The 23,027-nt window shown below is 39.6% G+C and overlaps 2 protein-coding genes across 3 annotated transcripts in view; both read right to left on the bottom strand.

Moving 5' to 3' along the window:
* Nucleotides 1–4,016, bottom strand: part of LRRC66 (leucine rich repeat containing 66) — a 28,949-nt gene extending 24,933 nt beyond the window's left edge. The window contains exon 1 of the mRNA XM_081812390.1: nucleotides 1,152–4,016. Coding sequence (XP_081668516.1) covers nucleotides 1,152–1,647 — 496 coding nt within the window. The 5' untranslated portion in view covers nucleotides 1,648–4,016. The remainder of the gene's footprint in view (nucleotides 1–1,151) is intronic.
* A 202-nt stretch (nucleotides 4,017–4,218) lies between these two features.
* SGCB (sarcoglycan beta) lies at nucleotides 4,219–22,018 on the bottom strand. Of its 2 annotated transcripts, none has more exons than XM_081812395.1 (6): nucleotides 21,912–22,018; nucleotides 16,317–16,526; nucleotides 12,317–12,502; nucleotides 11,467–11,658; nucleotides 11,024–11,155; nucleotides 4,219–7,737 (listed from the first exon to the last, which is right to left on the bottom strand). In XM_081812395.1, the coding sequence occupies exons 1-6, from the start codon at nucleotides 21,945–21,947 to the stop codon at nucleotides 7,534–7,536; spliced, it is 960 nt and encodes a 319-aa protein (XP_081668521.1). In that variant the 5' UTR covers nucleotides 21,948–22,018; the 3' UTR covers nucleotides 4,219–7,533. The 2 variants fall into 2 exon arrangements, with proteins under 2 accessions (XP_081668521.1, XP_081668522.1); XM_081812396.1 differs by lacking the exon at nucleotides 21,912–22,018 and adding an exon at nucleotides 19,061–19,155.
* Nucleotides 22,019–23,027: the final 1,009 nt, after the last annotated feature.

Here is a 23,027-nt window from a genome sequence, read left to right as displayed (position 1 = left end):
AAATCCTGCACATTGCTTTTATGGAAAAGCTTAGGGAGAGAAGACTCCTCCCCTTCTCACACAATTCTGTTGATTTGATGACTGGGATAGTCATTCCTTCACCTGGCAGGCTACTGTCAAAATGATGCTTAACACAAGACCAAAAGCTGGAGAAAAAGCAAAACAATAAAAATATGAAAGGAAAGAATGGAAAATAAGAAAAACTAAATATGTATAACTTGGGATGGAGGAAAAAAAGACAATATCCTTACATTTTCTTTTTTAGCAGAATCTATTTTCTTAATTTTAATATTTTCTAAATAAAATATTGGTGATCAGTTAAGGAGCTCCAACATGTAGATTACTGAGTGCCGGAAGAGATGAGAATTTATTAAACAACAGGAATATGTGGAGTATCCTATTAGAAACCAGGATAAAGAATTCTGATTTTGGGGCACCTGGGTGGCTCAGTTTAGCATCTGCCTTCGGCTCCCATCACGATCCCAGGGTCCTGGGATTGAGCCTCGCATCGGGCTCCCTGCTCAGCGGGAAGCCTGCTTCTCCCTCTCCCACTCCCCCTGCTTGTGTTCCCTCTCTCGCTGTGTCTCTCTGTCAAATAAATAAATAAAATCTTTTAAAAAAAAAAAAAAGAATTCTGATTTTGATTTGATAATAAGAAAGTTTACATATTGATCATACATTAGCATATTTCTAGTCTACATTTGGAGGACAACTAGACAAGCAGATGCAAAATGTATTCTAAGAAAACAAATATTATAAATATGGCAACATAATCTGAATTGTGCTACACATTGAAAGTACATGAACTAGTTATTTCTTAGTGCTTTCTATATGTAGTAGCAAATAACTGATAATCAAAGTAGGTAATTGGAAATCATGCATTATTATTTAGCACTTAAATACCTCCTTGTGTCTCTTGACAAATCTATATTACATTAATGTAGGTTACAGTAATGGGAGATTAAATTGCATTGGCTATGAATTCCACATATTATAACTTGAAATTCCACTAAGAAACTCATTTATTTGTCCTGATAAAATTGCTTTACTTTCAGTGGTTTCTTCAAAACTGAAAACAAACATGGAATTCTTACGGGCATAAAACATCTCCTTGTTTCTTGGTCTAGTCCATCTTTTAAAATTATACTTACCATTGGGAATGTTGGCGAGTTTGTTTCTTTGAAGAATTAACAACTTTAGAAACGGAAGCCCGTGCCTCCAGCTGCTTCTGTGGCGTTTCCTGCACGAGGACTTAGCACTGCGTAGATCCAACGCGATGGAGAGGAGGGAACTGTTGCTGAGGTTTAGTACTTCCAAAGCGTGGAAGTGTGCAAGAGGGCTTAAGGTGATGTTCGGAATGCGATTGTTACTGAGGTCCAGATGTTTTGTATTCCAGTCTTCTTTTCTCATGTGCGACCGTAAGAGAGCCCTAAGGAAACTGGCCCTTGTGTCCACTGTGGCTGCTGGCTGGGGTCTGTCCACATGGATATCATGCTTTCCAGTAAAGGAACAATTTGTCAGAAGATACCCATTCCATTGGCACTCCGAACTGAATAAAAGACTGCTTTTTCTGGATGGGTTTGTCATTGTTCCAGTAAAATAAAGACCTATTAGCATTGTTAGGACTCTGAAATGTAGGTTTTTCATAATGCCTAGAGAAAGGAAAATGGACTTATTCAAAATAACGTATATGAAAATTAACAGCAAATAAGCGGAAAATTCAATTTTTTAAAAAAGATTTTATTTATTTATTTGAGAGAGAGAGATAGCAAGAGAGAGCATGAGGGTAGGGGGAGGAGACGGAGAAGCAGGCTTCCCACGAACAGGGAGCCCCACATGCGGCTCAATCCCAGAATCGTGGGATCATGACCTGAGCCGAAGGCAGACGCTTAACCGACTGAGCCACCCAGGCGCCCCACAGTTTTCAATTTAAGATTTAGGAAAAGTATTTTGCCTTGATTGCCAATTTAAGTGCATGTTTGATTTCTTAGAACTTGGGGCATTAAAATGTAGCTAAAAAATGGTAAAGCTATGGGGCGCCTGGGTGGCTCAATTGGTTAAGTGTCTGCCTTAGGCTTAGGTCCCCATCCCAGCCGGGAGTCTGCTTCTCCCTCTTCCTCTGCTCCCCCCACCCCACGTGCTCGCTTTCTCTCTCTAAGTCTTTTAAAAAAATGGTAAAGCTATAGTATACAATTACATTTATGTCACATTTTAAAGAAACTCCTCCCCTGATTTTTCAGAGAATACATATTCACTTGGGCCTCACCTCTGTGTCTGTTATTCCAGGAACACTCACTGTGCAGTCTGCTTTGGATGGAAACTTACCAAGATTAAAGACTTCTCTGTTTTCTTGCTGCTCCTTAGTACTGAGCAAAGTCTATTATGCTTATCTACAACCTGTAATCAGCTATGTGGTTTATTATGTGAGTGACAAGCCATCCAGTTACACTAAACTGTGAACGATATGAAGAGAAAGTTCGACTCACAAAGGAGACTCTTGATTTTTTAAAATTAAATTTACATTTTTTTGTGACTTTAAGTTGAAATACAACATAAACAAAATGGGTTATAAAAAGGATGTTCTGCATCAGCACCATGAAGATAAGATAAACATCAAGTATCCTTTTCTTCAAAGATTGAGAAGAAAATGAAAATTTTAAAATAAGTATCTACAATGGCTAAATGTATACACAGAAAATTTTAAAAGAAAATGGATAGTAAACTCCCCAAAAGACTGTAAGCTCCCAGAAGGGCTATGTTTTCCAAATATATATATTTCATATATTTCCAGATATATATATATGGAAAATTTATATATATATATATGTGGAAAATTTATATATATAAAGAGTTCCATTCACAAGACTCTTAATTTTTTTAAATGATGACTATAAGAACTATATAAAATGCCTCCCCCTTCTCCTCATGTTTTATATTTTCAATACTCTGCAGTCTGTCCCAGGGCTATGCTGTTTGGATGAATAAATGCATGGAGTGAATGAAATTTAACATGTAACTTTTAAACTTTGGTTTCATACAAGGTCAATTCTCCTACATTTTGAAGGGCACCCAAATCCAGATACACATGGCCTTGAACCGTAGAGGTGCCCTGCAGCATGGAGGAGTGATTTATTTTTACAGCGGGCCTCTTACACAATACCAGAAGTTGAATTAATTTGTGCAGCCAGAAAGGTATTTGTTTCTATATGCAAAGCTGCAGTCATTGTAAATACAATTGTATACACCAAGTTAATGTAACAATATGAACAACCAAAAAATATAGTCATCATTCACAGGCACGTTACTTTGCAGTATTGAAGAGAAACGTATGACTCAAAAATACTTACGGGGGCATAAGTTAAAGATTTTCATTGACCTGGTTCTTTTTAAGTTGAAGAGATTTATACATTAACTAATAAATTGGAGTTCAAAAAAGCTATATAAGGATAATTTTATGTCCTAAAATGAAATACATTGATTTGTAAAGAAAAATTATGTATACTACAAACTTTTATGTACTAGGTAAAGAACCCCTAAGAACCCCAGAAAATTTTCTAAGGAAATTGGAAACAATTAGGTAAAATGTCAGTCTTTAAATGGACACATTCAAGCCTAAGTATGAGGAAGCAGTTAGAGATATTGGAGGTGTGTGTGTCAGAGTGAGAGAGATAGGGAGAAGGCTGTAGAAAAAACAAAGTACGGCAGAAATCAAGAGGCCATTCTTCCATAAAAGAGAAGTTAAAACAATAGGAAGAAAGCAGAAGAAGGTATGTTTGATAAGATGTAGGAAGAACACAACAGTAAGAGTTTCTAAGGCATACCTTAGGTCCTTAGGCAGTTTTCAAATGGGTCTGTCTGGATCTAGCCAGGTGGGGATTCAGACCTGAGCCTTTGAGGCTCCACCCATCCACCCTTGGAGCCTGCCTGCCCTTGGCAAACCTTTGCCCTTTCATCTTCCGGGCTCTGGCCTCTTGCCACAGTGACAGTGTGCACATTCCCCTGGGACACGAAGGGAGGAGCCACTAGAGAGAGTCTGCAATGCACAGAGGGTAGGACTATCCAAACAGGAACTGTACAGCTTCGAGCTATGAGCTCCAGGATTCCAGACAGATTACATAAACACCAATGCATTTAAGTATTCTCAAGCTATAAATTCATCATGTTTGTATGATTAAGTAGAAACCTGCTAGAATTTTAACCATTAAAAAATCAACAGCAAACAATTTACAGAATCTTTATTGTAAACAGAGATCATTAATAGTTATTACAAACTGAGTTAACTGACACTCAGGGTAGCAGTCCGAAACAGAGTTATAGGTTTTTGAATGGTATAATTTGTAGTCTTTGCCCCCTCAATACTTTTTACAGGACCAGTGTTCTAACCCCCAAGCTATAGGGCCTCGTGTCAACACTTTTTAAAAGACTACTAAAATTATCAGCATTTCAATGGTCTCTTTTTTGTTAAGTTTAGCACCATAACGTTCTTATCTTCTTAAGAAAAAAATTCGTTCAAAGCTAGGTAGAATTTCCACCTTTCATCATCAGAACTATCACACAAAATTTATTTCATTTTTTTCATAATGCAAAAAGAATACAAATAAGTATATTTTTAAATCTTGCAGACTATATATAGGCAGCCCCCCCCGTGTTGTCTGCATTTTCCTAGCTGCCCATTGGACGGTTTCTGAAATACTTTGCTTTTATTTCATTTGTCTCCCTTGTCATTGCAACCTATCTCTGAAGTACTGCGGTTATTTAAACAAGCATATATCTACCCCCCTCTCCTGAGAGCCTGTCTTTATCTACTTTCCCGAGTCTGCTGCTTTTCCTATCAGTGCTCAATGCAGGGGATGAACAACCAGAAGAGGCAAAGTTAACATTTTGGTTTCTGAAAAATACCACCTGGTGGTGAGAATGAGGAGCTGAAGCTTTTCCATTATGCAAAATAGATCACAAGTGAAATGGATGGTTTGTTCTTGATCTCATTTCCAGGGAGTTTTCCACGTCTACATCTCAGTGAAAAGGCAAGGGCTACCTGCAAAGTGTCCTAAAATACTATACCTGTTACCTTTACAATCAGTTCTATAAAAATATCAAAATACCCTCTCATGTTAAAAGCACTTAATGGAGGTGTATCAAAAACACAAGTATTTTTCAAGGAGGAGTAAAAATAGATTGCTTTGTGAATTATATTCAATAAATAATACTTTGTAATGTAGTGTTTTGTGATTTTTGCAAAAATATTTAAAGAGACTTTCAAAACAAATCTAAATAGAGCAGACAAGAATGTAAAATTAAAATATACTAAGCATGTGAATGAAAATTCCAGTGGATTTTTCTGAACATCATTCAAATATGAAATGACACTGAATATATTCAAATAAGATCTGAATATCACAACAGTAACACTCAGGTCATAAAGTTCACTTTTTGGGTAATGGGCATTAAGGAGGGCACGTGATGTGATGAGCAATGGGTGTTATATGCAACTGATAAATTATTAAACACTACATCTGAAACTAATGATGTACTGTAAGTTGGCTAAATGAATTTAAATTAAAAAAAATGTTCACTTTTTTCCTTCATTTAAAAACTGTACTCTGTATTATATAGTAAGTCGATATCTTTTAGTACACTTTAATGACTATTCATAATCTCTAAGGCGTGTGGTTGTTCTATCAGAGAGAACTGTGACTAGATTGAATGCAAATTTTTTGTCTTGATTTTCTTATCTACACAGTTCAAAGTGGCCACGACAGAATGCTGTTCTACTTGAATGCAGAGTGGGGCTTATGATTTATCTCTACTGCTTATTTTACAGCAAAACTATTTTGAAAACTCGGCCCCTGATGCTCTGTGTGTGATTAATAATACCAGAGTTCCTTTTAAGTCAAATATAAAATACATTAAAAATCAACTGGCTTGAGGGTTGTAAATCACAATGGGATTGTGATATGAGGAGCAGAGATCAGTTCTCATACTTACTCAAAAGTTACTTAAAGATTAATTTTCTGTATCAGCACCCTTTACAGCAGTGCGGCCCGGCCAGTGAATGAAGTTGTGTTGTCTGCATTTTCCTAGCTGCCCACTGGACGGTTTCTGAATACTTTGCTTTTATTTCATTTGTCTCCCTTGTCATTGCAACCTATCTCTGAAGTACTGGCCTGGTGCACACTGCAATGGGTGCTATTTGAATGGCACACTGGGGTGAACCACCAGCCATTCCCAGCCCACAGACTTGCCTGGGGCCATGGCCTCCCCCTTCTCACTGTGTTGCCCTGAGGCCTGAGGGTATAAATATCTTAGTGACCCTTTTACCCAATTCAGGCATTCCCAGGTGCCAAACCCCTTCAGTTATGACACTGCAGTAACCTACAAGTAGGCTAATTTGACTTCTCTATAGTATAATGTTTTGGAATTGGCTTAAGCTAGTTTAAAACCTGACAGCAGTTGGCCATTTTTTTTTTTTTGACATGAGACTGACTGATTTTTTTTTTTTAACTAGAGTAAGCATGGCTGTTTTATTTGATTCTTATCTGCTTAGGTAAGTTTGAATTAGTCTCTGTTCATTTTTCTAGACTTTTAAATATTAAGACTTCTGTGCAGATAGTAAAAAGAACACAGTATTTGGAAGCAGGTACATTTAGGTTTGAATCACATGCAAGTTCCAATCCCAACCCGGCCAGCTATTTCCTATGTGACATTAGGTAAGTTTCTTAACTTCTCCGATCCTCAGTTTCCTAAGGGGAAACACTGGGATAGTAACACCTACATCCAGAGCTGTGGTGAGAATCAGTGACGTTACAGATGCAGCACCTGGGACAGTGCCTAGGATGTGTCAGATGCTCAGCTGTCGTCAGGATTTAACAGTTGAAGCTGGGATGGTGTTTCAATTTCTACCACATTGTGAACACTTCGTACTCATCAATATTTAACAAGTAAATTCTATTAAAGTAAATTCTATTCTATTAGAGTATTTTCATCCTAGTGCAAAACTAAGAAACCATAGTTTCTTACCAGCTCACATATGTGAAGTTCTTTAATGACTCCACTGGCACTGAGAATACAGCTGAAAATTAATGCACTAAAAATCTGTCTTTTCTCTTAGAAGCCCAAAGACGGAGCATGTAACATTTATTAATGGAGTACCTTTCAAACATCTTAAGTGCGTGTATCTCCATTAGGTACCAAAATTTACTTATAGCAAGTCTAAACAGTTGCTTCAGCCCTTTATCCTTTAGACAAGGAACAGCAGGATTTCAAAAACACTTCTTTAAAGATTAATTTTGCTTGTATTCACTTCTGATAATTACTTTAGAACTGTAATTTGAAGATCAGTGCAACTTAACGAAATGTATTAAAATTTAGGCTCTCTGAGAGCTCTTTTAAATATGGAGATTATATAATAGATACAGTAGTGCTCTGTAGATAAAATGAGAGTTATTGCAAACTCTCTAAAAACATGACTTGCATGCACACTCTTAAAAGCAGTCAAGTCAGGCTTTGAACACACGGCTGAAGTCCCGGGTTCCTCTAGCGAGTGTCTCCACAGGGGTTGTCTGAGATCTGGCAGCCCATGTTCTGGCCTGTTACTTGTACCCTGAAGAGCGTTCCATCTGCACACACACAGAGCTTGTACCGCACCCACTCGCCAGTCCCAAACTGGTCTCCACTGGAGGAACCAGGTAGGCGACTTGTGCTAACCATCACAGTTCCATTTAGGATGATGCTGTTTTCCTATTAGGAGAATAATGGCATGATTTATTTACCTCCACAAGTGGTGACAGAACAAAATTAATAAGCAAAACTTAGAATATTAACAAGAAAAACAGGTAGTAAAAAACAGTAAAGTCATGACCAAAACAACAACAAAGAAAACAAAACCAATGTCAAGATTCAACTAGTGACCTCTTTAGTTCATAAAGTGTATCAAGAGTTATAACACACTTCATTAAAATTATATCAAAATTCCTAAGTACGTAAGACATAATTTTCATTTGTTACTTCCTAAGAGAGTTTTTACAAAGTTAGTGACTGGTAGGTTTCTGATGATGAGAAGAAAAAGACTGTTTTTCTCCTACAGAAAATTAATTTTAATTTCTAATGTTTTTTTTTTGTTTTTCTTTTTTAAAGATTTTATTTATTTATTCATGAGAGACAGAGAGAGAGAGAGGCAGAGGGAGAAGCAGGCTCCCAAGGAGCAGGGAGCCCGATGTGGGACTCGATCCCAGGACCCTGGGATCATGACCTGAGCCGAAGGCAGACACTTAACCATCTGAGCCACCCAGGCGCCCTAATTTCTAATGTTTTTACAACACCACAAATGAAGATTCAAACCAGATAATTCTGAAGACCAGGCACTCAAAGAAAACCACCTCAAGGTTCTCTTCTTCAAGCCCACTGTTTCAGGAACATTCTTGAACTGTAGGCCCTTTTTTGGGGGGAACTCCTAAGTCTGGCTCTCCCTTCTTTCCTCCCTCTTTCCTGTTCTTCTTTTCACTCATTCAACAAATAATTATTCAATGTCTACTATGTGCTAGATACTATTTTAGGTGCTGAGGATATAGCAATCAACAGAGAGCTAAGTCTGAGTTCTCATACAGTTGACATTTTAATGGGGAGGGGCAGACAATAAACACGTGAACAGGTAAAATAAATAAAACATCACTGGAGGAAAAAAGGTAAGCAGAGAGAGTGACCAGGCAAGGGCTCTGTTTACATAGGGTGGTCAGGGAAGGCCTCTCTGATAAGGTCACAGTGCAGTGGAAACTGGCTGATATGAGTAAGCCATGTGGGCAACTGGGGAAGGGCCCTTTAGGCAGAGGACCCAATACACGCAAAAGCCCCCGTGTGAAGATGTGCTAATGTTCGAGGAACCTGTAGAAGCCAGTGCGGCTAAAGCAGAGAGCACAAGGGAGTCGACTGGTAGATGAGTCAAAAAAATAACTCAGGGCCAGACATGTTAGGGAAGGGAATGGACTTTGAGTTTTATCCCCAATTAGATGAGAAGCCATTTGGAGGGATGTGAATGTGGAAGTGATGTGATCTCTGAGAAAGGATCACTCCGGCTGCTGTATAGAGAACTGACTACAGGGGCGAATGAGGAAGCATTCACCATTTAGAAAGCTGTTCCAACAGTGCAGTAGGATGTGGCTGGTGGTTTATACCATCGGTGGTGGTGGTGGAGGCAATGAGAAGCAGCCAGACTCTATCTTTTGAAGGTAGAGCCAGAAGGCTTTTCTGATGGACTGATGGGCACCATTTAACAAGATGGGAACACTGAAAGAAAGGCATATCTGGGGAGAGAGGGAGGGTATGAAGATTTTAGACTTGTTGAATTTGAGATGCCTATTATGCACTGGAGTGGGGAAGGTACAAAGTCATCTGGGTATGTGAGTCTTAGTTCAGAGGAGAGATTAAAGCAGGAGTTCCAAATTTGAGAGTCATCAGGTTATAGAAGGCATTCAAAGCAATAAGACAAAGTTGGGTTTGAAGAAATGGAAATAGCTACTTGACTATGTAGTGTTATTATGCATATGGAATAAACAGAATCCTTAAGTGATGAAGTTTGAAATTTTGTTCCAATATTGCCATCTTGTGGTCATTTAATTTCACTTTCTTTAAATTGCGAGACCAGTTATTTCTTTAAATGCGTTTGATAAAATTAAAAAAAAAAATTTTTTTTTAAATAATTAGCTATACACTTAAAAGCTAGCCACTGATATTAACTGGATTATAAAGCTAATTATCTTTTCAGTACCGGGGGCTTGTTTTTCTTTAACTGTGGAGAAACTGGTATGAATGTATATGTATTTCAAAGTATCTTAATATTTCCCATATCAACAGACAGAATTTTCAGGTAGAAAGAAAGAAAAGATTTAGGTAACTTGCTAATGGCTATATGCAAATCTATCACACCTCTTGCTTCTTTGAGTTTCCAGTGCTGAGAAGAATAGCCCCACTGTGGCCGTTCTTCAACACTATTCTCTCAGAGGAATGGCTTCTAACTACAATACATGCAAAAAATACTCAGTATTGCTATTGAGTTTCTGGCAAGAAACACATTTATGTTTATCTTTATTATTTAGAAACTGTAATATGTGTTTTAGAGGAGAAAGCTATTTATGAAAATGGAAAACTTAATTTTTTAAAGCTTATTTTTTCTAAATTAAATTAAATTTAAATAAAAGAAATAATTATTTTACAAGTCCTTAGGTTTAAGTTTATTTTTGTCATATATGATGCTTCGGTAAAATAAATTTAATTAGCTTTAGTTAAGTGGCATATAGCAGGTGGCCAAAGACATTTTGAATAAATATGCTTTGATCAAAACTGTGAGCAGGTAAACCGTTTTTGGATTTCTGGCTCCCTTATATGAGATATGTTACCTACTGAAGTTCAGATATAATCTGTGAAGGACAAAGCTTCACTTTTCAATAGCTATAATAAAGGCAAAATCATTTTCCTTTGCAGTTAATAATAGATGGGTAAATAAAATACATTTTATACATTTGCTAATTGATTTTCACATAGCTAGATATAAAACTCAGGAAAGGGCATGAAAAATCTTTAATTAAAAAAAACTCCAACAACTTCAGGGAATGGATACTTCCTATGATAATTCTTACTTTGAGAATTCTTCCAGAATTTTGGAAATTTATTTATTTTTGCCTTTTAAAATAATATAGGTATCATGTTATAAAAAATTTTTTAGAAAACAAGAGGCAAGCAGAAAGAAAAATAAAATTAAAGTCATCTGTTATCCTGCTACCCACAGCCAACCATTGTTGACATTTTGGCATACCCTTCCAGGTTTTTATAAACGTACATATGTATTGAAAAATGAAAATGAGATATTTCACAAACTGTAACTTTCTTTCACTTTAAAGTGCATTTTGAACATCTTTCCATGTCAAAAAATATACAACTACATTACCATTTTTAATAAGTGTATACTATTCCACATATAGATTTATGTGCTCAAGAATCTAATAATTCTCTAAAACTCTTAAGAAATACTCACTGCCTTTAACTCCATATTACCACCCATGTGAAATTCAATGGTTTTGCCCATAATGAATACACCTTCATTTCCACGCACGATAGCACGCCCATCAACTTTTATATTTAAGTCACTAGTAGCATTGCTGGTAATCTGAAAATTAAAAAAAAAAGTAATAAAAAGCGTTTCTAAATTAAAGTGAGAATTCTTATCAGAGACAGAGGAACAGGAGTTTCAGCCATGGAATATGAAAGGCAAGTGTTTTCAGTCACATTTTATAGGTGTTGAGATAGAGAGACGTGACTTGATAATGATCAGATGACAAATCTAGAATTAATCAATCCTCCCCACTATTCCAGAATTTATTCTTTCACATCACTATAAAACAGCAAAACTCCCCACCCGCTTTGTAACTTTAGACTGTAATTCTCTTCCATTAATAAAGTAAACAAAATAAATCATACCCTTTCAGTAGATGCTTTTTGAACATTCAGACTTTTCACTCCACTTGGCAAATGAAACTCGTGAGTTTCATAGTCTGTGCTGAATAAGATATTCTGAGTCCTTGGGTCAAAAAACTGCATACCAATGTCACTTGTAATAGAGGTTTTGTTCTTTTCTACACTGAGCTTTGTTGTCCCTTGCTGAAAAACAATCTTCAGGAAAACACTTTATCATGAATATGTTTTCAAAGGAGACAGCATCCAAAATTCATCAAGAACATTATCAAAAACACTTTATAATAATAGACTAACTTCAAATAATTTTCACTGCATCTGTCTGTCCCCTCTCTATCTACTTGGGAAAAGAGTTCTTTCACATGAGGGTTTATACGCTTGTTTGCTTACACTACTCTGCACAAATCCATGGGTCACAATAGGACATATAGATAGACCTGGACCTAAGATGGGCAGGGGGTGGTAAGATTACCTCCTTGAGGTTCTAGTCCATTGAGAACCTATGTTACGGCAGCCACTTGGCATGGGCTGCCACTGACCCGACTGGCATATTCCCTTCTAGACTCCCAGAAAGTACAGGGTATTCCAACCTGGGAAGGTGCTTTGTTTGCTGGTAACCTTGCATGGAGGATAAAGAGAACACTCTATTCTTAGAGTAACTAATCTATTACAGAAAATGCTACTACCATATTAAGATATTAAGAAAGCATGTAATATTAACAGATTATAAGACCAACAATATTATTAAATATGCTTGTGAATATTCTCTCAAGGAAAATACCCATTTCCAATAATCAACTCTAGGTTTTTACAAAGAATTTTTCTCTAATGTCCCTCAACTGATATGGTAACTTACAGGCTGGTTGTTGCCAGTGATAACCAAGTTTTCATTTCGCCTTCCTCCTACGGTGCTCTTATAAAGAGGATGTATAACTCCCATGTCAGACACTTGCTTAAACCGAAGCAGGCCACTTTCATGAAACTCCATGCTGTCGCAGCCATTTGGTCCGATGCGAATCACAGCCCAGATAACAAGTGTTATCTAAAAGAGAAAACAAGACCCCTGCTAATAGGTAACATACATTTAACATAATTAGAAAACAGAAAAGGTAATTGCCAAAGGATTAAACTTCCTTAAGATGTCTCATCAGTGAAGATGTCTCATGAGTGATACGAACACATCAATTGGTTTTCCACTTATAAACAAAACCCATTTTATTTTTATCAAGGTATTACAGGCAAATAGCTAAAAGTCAAAAAGTGCTGAAAGAGCAGTTTCTTATTTCTTCTGCTCTCTCCACATCTTGTCTGGCAACAGCCACTTACAACAATTTTAGGTATTTCATTTAGAATTTATTCCAGATTTTTAAGTGATATATTATTTCCTCACTCATCAATTTGAGGTTTTATCTATTAATTTCCTACTTTAGCAGATGAGAATTTATCTCATTTATATTTCTTCTCCCCCGGCTCCCATCTCAAGTGCTGGCAAGACCCAGGTTCAGTATTTTAGTATTGCAACCATGTAAGTACTGTTCACTGCTAAGCCAAATACTGTAACTAAGAGAGCACTTCCTTTCTTGTACTCTGCGTCTCTTGGAGTTTCATATTTGTCTTTCTTCAGCACTGGACCACATTTGCTTAGTTTCTTTGAAAACCCGACTGAATCTTTTCAAAACCTCCAATGTTTCTATAAAATGACACTCAGTAAAAGGTTTCCAGAGTCCAAACCTCTCAGATAGTTTATTCTATGAGTTCTATTTTTTTCTCTCAGGAAAGCTTGTTGGAACTCTGGTCTTCTTGCTCCAATCTGGACTGTTCCCCCTGGGTCTACGACACAGCCGTAACTGCGAACTTCTCCTTTGCTTTCATGCTGGAGCTTCCTTCCGTCTTTCTCTCGCGCTGGATACCCAGTTTCCTGCATCCCTACCTTCAGCTTTCTGGGAGTTAGTGCCTTCTTGCGGTGAGCACCTCCTCCAGTGGCCTCCTTAGAAGGAATACGTATGAAGGAAATTTTGAGTGTGCATGGTTAAAAAATGTCCACATAAGCCCTCACATTTGATTAATAGTCTAGCTTGATAGACATTTCTAGGTTTGGTGTTACTTTCTCTCTGAATTTTGAAGGCCCTTGCTGTCTTGCTGTCTGGTTTGTAGGGCTGCATTTGAGAGGTCCAACGCCTCTGATTTTGTATTCTTCATACATAACCTGTTTCTGTTTTTCTTCTGGAAGATTTTAGGATCTTCTCTTTATCCCCAGTTTTCTTAAATTTCACAGGAATGGCCTTGGTGTGATTCTTTTTTATGCATGACACTGGACCCAGAATGGTAGTTTTCAATCTGTTCTAGGAAATTTTCTTGGTTCATTTATTTGATAACCTTCTCCCCAGTGTTCTTTCTTATCTCTTTCTGAAACTCCTATTAACAGAATGTGACACTTCCTGGATTGATTCTTTAATTTTGTTGAGCTTTCTGGAAGGGTTCTTTTTCTTTATCTTCTAATCTCTTTCTCTCTCCATCTATCCATCCATTCTTATGTATTTCTACAAGTTCTTCCTTATTCTTTAATTGCTCCTTTTTAATGGCATGTTACTCTTGTTTTGTGGGTGTAATATTCTCTCATTTCTCTGAAGATATTGGTTTTAGTTTTTTAAGTTTTCTGTCATTCATTGTATTTTCTCTATCTCCCCGAATTCCTATTTTCCCCATGGTTGGTGTGTTTTTGGTCTCCATCATTTTTCAATTCTGGGAGTTTCCCAAAAAATCCATTGATCCCTGGTGACTCAGTGTTCATATTTAACAGTGAGGTTTAAAGAAGTGCACAGAAAGTTCTCTGTGTGGGGTGGGGCTTGTGACAGGCTAAACAGTAGGAGATTAGGTGGCTTTTTCACTGGGACCTGCCAAGTGTCAGTATCTACAGGTTTTTTCTCCAGATGCTTCGGTTGCTCCAGAGTAGGCTATTTCATCTCTCGCCTGGGGGACATAAGCCTGGTGCCAGGGAGCTGGAGACAGAGGCTGAGAAAAGAGCTAGAGATCTGGGAAACGGAGTCTCAGCGCTCAGGATTCAGACTTCCCCGCTTCCAGCATGGAAACCCATCCCTACCCTCCTCTGCGTAGCATTCTCAGACAGGAAGAATCCTCTCCCTTCTATAACATACCATGGGGGTTAGGGGGCAAGGTTGCCTAACTGCTGGCTGGAAGGGACAGGAAGGCTAGGGATCTCATGGCTCCTTCTACAGGGTTCTCAAAAAGCTGTTTTCAGTTCCTGCCTCACTCCTGCTTTTCATGGTACTTGTATTTCCATTCCTGATGATTCTGCATGGCACTTTCACCAACACACCCTGTAGCCCCGTCCCCAACACACAGAAGCAGTTTCTTCTCTGGTAAGTTAGCTGCCATTTCGCCTCCTGCTTTTTTGTCTTCATATATTATGGTTTAGGATTTGGTTGCCTCTCACGTTCTTTCAAGATATTTCTGTTTCTTGACATTGTCACCTTCAGATGAGCTTTTTAAAGAGGAAGGGGATAAAAATGTCTTCATTTTGCCATCTTAACCAGAAGTTTCCAACAACAACAAAATGTATAAAATAAGATGAATTCAGAACATATGCTCCTAGTAAACTATTTACAGTACCAGCTCTTTCCAACGTAAGGGAAGAATTAGACACAAACGTTTTGGATGTACATAAAATATAAAGGACTGGCTTAAAAGCATTAGAAGTCAAAAATAAAAATAAATGGAATCACTTTAGAACCACTGTAGCCCATGTTCATCAGTCATTAGTATACCAATAGCCACCCTCTGAATATGTCATCTACACACATGCCAGAGGGGTTCAAGTTTAACCCTCAGATAGTTACAACCTTGGATTAAGTCTTCTTCTTTAGAAAAGCAAGTATCTTTGGAAAAGGCAACATACTGGGTCTTCAGCACTTTAGTGTAAACTGGCCTACCAGATCCTTTCCTTCTTTGACAACAGAGACTTAAGACTACAAAACATTACCCTCTGCTGTCAAACAAGGGTTTACAATTTTAAAATCTGGTTGAGGAGGTAAGACTAAATTTAGGCAAAGCTGAATGAAAACAGAAAGGATTATATTTTTTAGGAGAGGTGAAGGCAATAAAGTCATGATGGCAAAGGTCTCTTCTACCTAGCTGACTCTACCCTTTCAAAAGTTAAGTCCTTTAAAGGGAATATTCCCTGAATATATATATTAAATAAAATTAATACATGGTAATACTAGCATACTAGGTTTTTAAAATATATAACACATTTATGACAACTCAATAAGAAGAGGCACAGACTTATAATTATAAAGTAAGTCACAGAGATGCAAAGTACAGCATAGGGAATATAGTCAATAACGTTGTAATAACACTATATGGTGACAGATAGTGACTACACTTACAGTGAGCACTGAGTAATGTATAGAACTGTCGAATCCCTTGTGTTGTACACCTGAAACTAATAATAACACTGTATGTTAACCACACTTTAATAATAAATTAAAAAAAGGCCAGTGGTCTTTTCTATAAGTGTGTAAAAGATGGAATCTCCTGTTGTTTTTCAAAGTATATATCCGAAGAAGAAACATCTGATAAAACGTGCTCTTGGGTGTGAAATTCGGAAAACAGGATTCTGTTAGACAATATTTTGGACAGTAAGCAAGTCAGGGGCTCTTTGTACACACTGTGAAGGGTAATTGTGCATCTAAAAAAACTTAATAAGGGATAAAACATGTACAGAAAAGCAGAAAGTAAGAGGGTTTCAAAAGAAATTACAGAAACAAAGTCCATGATTTCACTAAAAAATTCCCCATGGTAATTAAAAAAAAGAAAATTCTGTACCACATACTTACAATTAAATTGATGACAGCCAGGATAAACAAGAGGATAATGACACAGATGGCTAAATTGCCCTTTCTCCCTCTCAATCCCGTTTTATGGAGGCGATCTTCATCAATTGGAATATATCCAGCTTTGAAATTACTATTGTGCTCCTTATTGACGTTCCTTCTCTCGACAGCCTTCTCACGCATGGACTTCTTTACAGGACCATTGGAACTTTGCTAAAAACAAAATACAAAACCATGGAACAGCCATACCTACTCTTTGCAATGCACTTATTTATGAAGCGCAAATTCTTAATGAAAGAAAGCTGAAATGATTAGTGACATATTTTCCATGAATAAACTTTAAGTCATGCTGAGTTGTAGGCTCCAAGTCAGGACATTAGTATGCTTAGAGGGGTAGTGGAGAAGAACCTTTTAGTGTGACTCTTTGATAACACATTTCCACCCTTTGCTTTGAACAGTCCCAGTGTCCCTAAAGTGTACAGCTAGCTCATCTGGGGGAAGAGTTGACATATACATTCCACAGTGGGTCATCTTCTTTTTAACTAATGATTTATAGTGATTTGTTTCATTATATATATATATAGATAGATAGATAGATAGATATCATATATATATATATATATATTTTTCATTTATAAGAAAAGAATTTGGAAAGGCTGACACACTTTGCTATTTATCACCCCAATTGGCTAAAGCTAACATTATCCTAGATCAGCAGTTTTCAAAGTATGGGCAGGGGAGACCGGCAGAAGCCCCCTAAACACTTACAGGAGCCTGGAGAGTAAAAACTATGTTCAAAATAATACCAAGATGTTATTTACCTTTCTTACTCTCCTTCTCTCATGAATGTTCAGTGGAGTTTTCCAGAGGGAAAATGACTGTATGTGACGACATCAATGCTCTAACAGCTAACGGAATGTGTGCTTGTGTATTCCTGTGTTGCAAATTTTCTCAGGTTTAATTTTTAATATGGTAAATATCAATGAATATAACCCACATAAACAAAAATTCTTTGGGATCCTCAGTTAACTTTTAAGGGCATAAAAATAACCTGAGACCAAAAAGTTTGAGAACCTCTAACTTAGGCTATGGTTGAATAACATTTTTGGTAATACCTCATGAACACAAAATGGGTCTGCCCAACTTACATATATTTTAGAGCTCTGGGAAAACTTATTTATTGAGTAGGCATTTATTAAATATTTTATGTTTAAACACTAATACCACAAATAGGAATGCTAAAGAAATATAGGACAGGATCCTTATTCTCTAGCTATTACAAATGTGATTTGGGTATAAAATAGTTAGCAATGCAATAATGTATTCGGTCTGTTCAGGTGCCAGAATCAGTAGTATGGCCAATATATGCTGTGGAGTTCAACGGGAGGAGACGCAGGATGGCTTCACACTTGTTTTCAAGGAAACAGAAAGTAGGTGGGCCAGAGCCGGCAACGCAGGGAGAAGTAGGGCAGGTTGAGAAAATTCTTGGACTGCTGGGTACAAATTCTAGTCTGTCTGTTTAACTGGGAGTCCCTGGAATGACATACTTTTCAGGGTGCTAAATGTGTAGGTGTTTGTAGGAGAGCGAGGAAACAGGACTACCAGTGAGTAGGCTGTTGGGGATGTTGTCGTAATGGAGGTTTGAGGTAACAAGGTAATGAGGGCCTAAACTCGGGACGAAAAAGGATAGGTTAAAAACATACTTTGTGAGAGGAGCTGACTGAATCTGCAGCCAGCTTCAAAGAATCTCAAGTTTACTGAATGGTGACTAGCTAAATATGGGGAATGGAGGAGGGAGAAGATTCTACATATGTTGCACTCAAACTAAATGAGAAATAACCACATGACTCAAAGGCAAGGGGAAGGATGGAATGGGTATTAGATCAGTCAGGACTAGAGATACAGATTTGAGAGTCCCTAGCCTCTAGGTAAATTAAATCCATGAGAGTGCATCAGTTTACTGTAAAAAACAGCATACAGGAAAGAGAACAAAGAGCCAAGGACACAGTCTTGGGAAAATTTAAATGTGCAGCTACAGTAGAAAATGAGAAATACAATGAATAGTAAGAAAACCAAGAATGTGCAGTGTTGCTCAACTTGCTTTGCCAAGAAGTGCTTCTATAACCTTCAAAGGCGAACTCTGAGTAGCAAATTGGTAAGCTGGTAAGTCCGAAAAGATGCCACATGTATACATCCATTTTCCAGTCCAGAAAGAGAAAAGAGGAAAAAGAGAAGATTGTAGCTAAAGAATTATGTACTGTCAGAGGAAAACTGTACTTTTGTTGTTGCTGTTAGTAACCATCACCACCCCCCAATTTGGGGAAAGACTTGTATGTTTGATGGCAGAGGGGAAGATGCCAAGATGGGCAAAGACCAAAGATCTCACAACAGGGCAGGATAATGTAGGAAATGAGACCCTCTAGGAGGCAGGAAAGAAAGTGATACAGAATAAATGAGAAAAGAATAAGCTTTAAGGACAGGCTCCCATTTCAATGAAACAGTTCACACTCAAGAGAGAAAACATTCTTCTTTTTCTTTGGGATGTGGAAGGCAAGGCCATCTGCCAAGAAATAGTGGAGAAGGCTACTGGAATCTTATCATGGTGGCAGAGGTAGCAGGCTGGTTAAGGGCTTATGGAAAATAGAAAGAGACGTGAATAATCATTGTGAGTAATGCAGCAGATACAATTTCTGTAATTCCACAAAGCAGTAAAGAAGGCTCTACAGAAGACAATTCCATCTGCTCACCAGATTTTTCACACAACAGGTTGTTGAGTGTTGTGTAGGTTGTGTGTCTGCATGAGGCACAACATCTGTGAGGGTACAGTGATACCGCTGACCTCCTAGAGTGGAATATGCATTTTGATACTTCTTGGCTGAAGGTACAGAATACCTTAAGGGAGGTATGCTTTCCTCTAATTTTCACAGACGCAGTATGGGCAATTTAAAAGTCAGGGCTTGAAAAAAGGTCTACATAAAAGAGAGACAGGACAAATTTGATCCCTCCTGGGATACATTCTTTTCTCTGCCAATTCATGTACATTGTTATTCAGTTTGATACATTTATAACTTATTGAAGAGTTACTATATGCCAAATGCCCCAGATCATCAAGACAAGCCAAACATAGCACCTACCCTCAGTGAACTTCCTTACAGGCCAGGAGAGTAGACAGACCGGGTCACTAACGGCAGTTTAACACGGCAAATGCAGTGGTAGCAAGTGCACAGAATGCTGAAAGGGTACAGAAGAGGAATGTAGCTCTACCCAGCAAGCAGGCGCATCAGGGGAAGGTTTTTAAGAAAGGCTGAGATTTCGTTTGCATCTTGGGAGGATAAACAGGAGTTAGCCAGGCAAAAAAAGCACAGAGAAAGGCATTCCAGGCAGAGGGAACAGCATGGAAACTTTGAGTACAAGTCATCTCAGTGTGAAATCAACTTTGGTAGTTTCTGTGGGTGGTGAAAAGGATGAGTATCGAAATGGGGCAAAAAATAAGGTCAGAGATATGGTTAGGGGCCAGTAAATGAATGGACATAAGTACTCGAGTTGTCAAGAACAATGGACTTTATCCTGAAGGTGATGGGGAACTACTGAAAATTTAAAATGGGTTAGTGATACAATCAGATTTGCATTACAGCAAAATCAAAGTCATGTACCAAAATGAGATGAACTGGAACAGAAGAGTTTATTTTTTATTTTTATTTTTTTTAAAGATTTTATTTATTTGAGAGAGAGAGAATGAGAAACAGAGAGCATGAGAGGGAGGAGGGTCAGAGGGAGAAGCAGACTCCCTGCCGAGCAGGGAGCCCGATGCGGGACTCGATCCCGGGACTCCAGGATCATGACCTGAGCCGAAGGCAGTCGCTTAACCAACTGAGCCACCCAGGTGCCCTGGAACAGAAGAGTTTAGAGATGAAGATAACAACATCAGGTTTATCTAAGAGTCCAAAGGAGGGCTTGACTGAGCTTTAGATGAAGAGAAGATAGGGAGAGGCATTAAGACGAAGAACTACAGAACCTGGTGATTGATTGGCTGTGAGTGTGACCCAGAGGGGATCTAAGATGACTCCCAGCTAGAGACCTGCTAACAAAATGTGTGGAGTCTGGAGGAAAAAGAAAATGTGGGGCCCTTTGTTCAAATATCACACCTGGGACAGCAGAACATGAAACCAAGTGTGGGTCCCTTCTGAGCTCCCTTAAGCTGGTCCAGCTCTCAAGATTCTAGCTAGGTTAACCAAGTGAATGGATGGTTTGTAACCCTTTTAACAGTAAGTATGATGCAATCCAGTTTTGTACATTTTTGAGTTTGGGGTGCCTGTGGAAAATTCAGTTCAGGCTGGAGACATAAATGTTTAACTCTGAAGTGGAAACTAAGGAATAGACCAGACTGCCCAGTTTATGTGTAAAGCAACAACAGAACCTTGGTGGAGCCTCCAGAGCATCAATAGGTGATGCGGATGAAAAAAGAACCATCTAAAACAAGAGCTGGGTAGGAAATCAGAAAGGCCAAAGAACAATTTTAATCTCAACAACCCCAAGAAGCTTTGTCTCCTTTTACTTTCACTCATTCCTTTAGATTTTATTTTATTGTTATGATCTGTAGCTTGCCCCCTCAGCTGATTTCTCTGCATTTATTTGGCAATCTGACTTTAAGTTCCTTGAAGGTGGATTTCAAGTCTTTTTTATGTCCTTTAGAATGACTGTTCCAGTGATATATAAAGCAATTACGTCGTTAAGAAAGTCTTTTCTGAGAACAGAATGCTGGCAACTTGACTTACATTTATTTTTTCAAAAATGTTGCAGAATGAGACTTTTTCAAAGGAAACTATCCTATCATAGTTTTGTAAAGGGAAATAACAGTTAAGGGGAAAAGGGACTATGAAAATTATTTTTATTACAACAAAATACCCTAGCAACTATAGATATGTATATGTAATACATGCATGCATGTGTATGCATATGCATAGCTTGCTTTTGGGGGAAAATAGTCTTTTAAACTACTCTAAGGTACAAGTTTACAATGCAGATCAGGAAATACTTGATAGAGCATTAAAAAAAATAATTTTAAACCAACTGGACAGGACGCAGTTTTAACTGGTGACCAAATTTCCAAAACCAAAGCGGGAGGAGAAACCTGATGCCTGCATATCGGGGATGGCAGGCACAAGCAGTGGCCCCAAGCTGACATGCAGGCAACAGCGGACTGGTTCTTGGCTGGTGTCAGGGGAGCCTCCCCCAGGGGCTGAGGCTATTTTTACCAGCATCTTCGCTGGCCACCGAAGCGGGCACGTCCCGGCACGTCCTGGCGCAGGCTCCCGGCTGCCACGGCCGCCTCCCCGCCCCTCAGGCGGCGACCCTTCCTCAGCCCGGCCAAGGGGCAGTCGGCCAGGCCGAGAGCCGCCGCCTGCTTCCCCTCATCGACCCGGAGCCCCTGCCCGCAGTGCCGCCCGGCCCTCGCCAGCATCCCGGGTTGCGGACGGCTCCTCCCGCCCGCTCCGCCCCCCCGGAGCCCGGCCCGCGGCCTCCGCCGGCCGGCCCCACACCGAACCCCACAGGCCTCCCCGGGCCCTCCTGCCCCCAGCCGCGGCGGGGCTCCCAAACCTGCTCGGCCGCCGCCGCCGCCGCTGCCGCCGCCATCTTCCCGCGCCCGGCGCCGCCGCCCTCCCCGCCGCACCTCGCGCGCCTGCGCCTGCGCCCTGGCCGGCGGGGGGGGGGGGTTCCCGCTCCCCGCATTGCCCCCCCGCCCCGCAGCCCCGCCCGGGGGAAGGGAGGTTCCGTGTGCGCGGGGGCGGGGGGTTCGCCGCCCCTGCATCCAGCGCTGTGGCCTCGGGGCGCGCCTTCCCGCGCACCGGTGTTTACGCGAGCTCCGGCCGCCTCTGGATTCTCCCGAAAGGGCGCTTCAAAAGAGGACGACGCCTCTCCCTTCGCCCTCCGCTCCCATCACGGAGGGCTGGTGCGGTCCCGAGCTGTGACGTCCTCCTTGCATCATGGGCCGGGGTCTCCCTGGCCAGGGTGGCAAGGGGCGTTTTGGAGAGCACATAGGGACAGGGGTGGTGACAGTGTGCGTGGAAGTTAACACGTTGCCAATTAGCCTGCTAAAATCTTGGAAACTGAGAGGCCTCAAGGAGGACGTAAAAGTGCTTTAGGGATGCTTCTTGACTTTGGAGGGCCTGTGAAGTCTGATGCTTTCTTCTGTGGTATTGGGGGTGGGTTTTCCATTTAGTATTGGAGACAGTGTTGTCGATATACGTCGTGGGGAACCCAACCTAACAGATACTCACTGCACACCGGGAATGTGCCGCCCAAATGTACAAGTAACTTGAATACACATTCCTTGTTCCTTGTTGTCAATAGAATCCAACGCTCTTTGTAGTTTTTCGGTTTTTGTTTTCAGGGCAGTGAAACTGAGGTGTAAGAACTGTTCCTCAGGTAGCTGAAACCACTTCTAGAAAGCACCTTTGGGCCCCAGCGCTGCCTAAGTCAGCAGGAAACCGCAAAGAGACCAGCTGGCAAAAGCTTTCTTTCTCTAGGAACCAGGTCAGTTTTGCTTTTTTTGATGACTGGGCTGTTATTTCATGGCTCTGCCTGCTTTCCATCAGAACATTGCTGTGAAGTTGAAATTAGATGATCTGTTGCATAAGAAATCCCTCATAAACTTTCCCCTTCTCTCTGGATTTTGGCTAATGTCAGTAGCTCACTGGTCATCAATCTCTATAT

Source organism: Leptonychotes weddellii, chromosome 2 (genome assembly GCF_054177405.1).
Source record: "Leptonychotes weddellii isolate Sample4059 chromosome 2, ASM5417740v2, whole genome shotgun sequence".
Lineage (NCBI taxonomy): Eukaryota > Metazoa > Chordata > Mammalia > Carnivora > Phocidae > Leptonychotes > Leptonychotes weddellii.
Note: the sequence above shows the minus strand (reverse complement) of the source record. Positions and strands in the feature narration are given on the sequence as shown.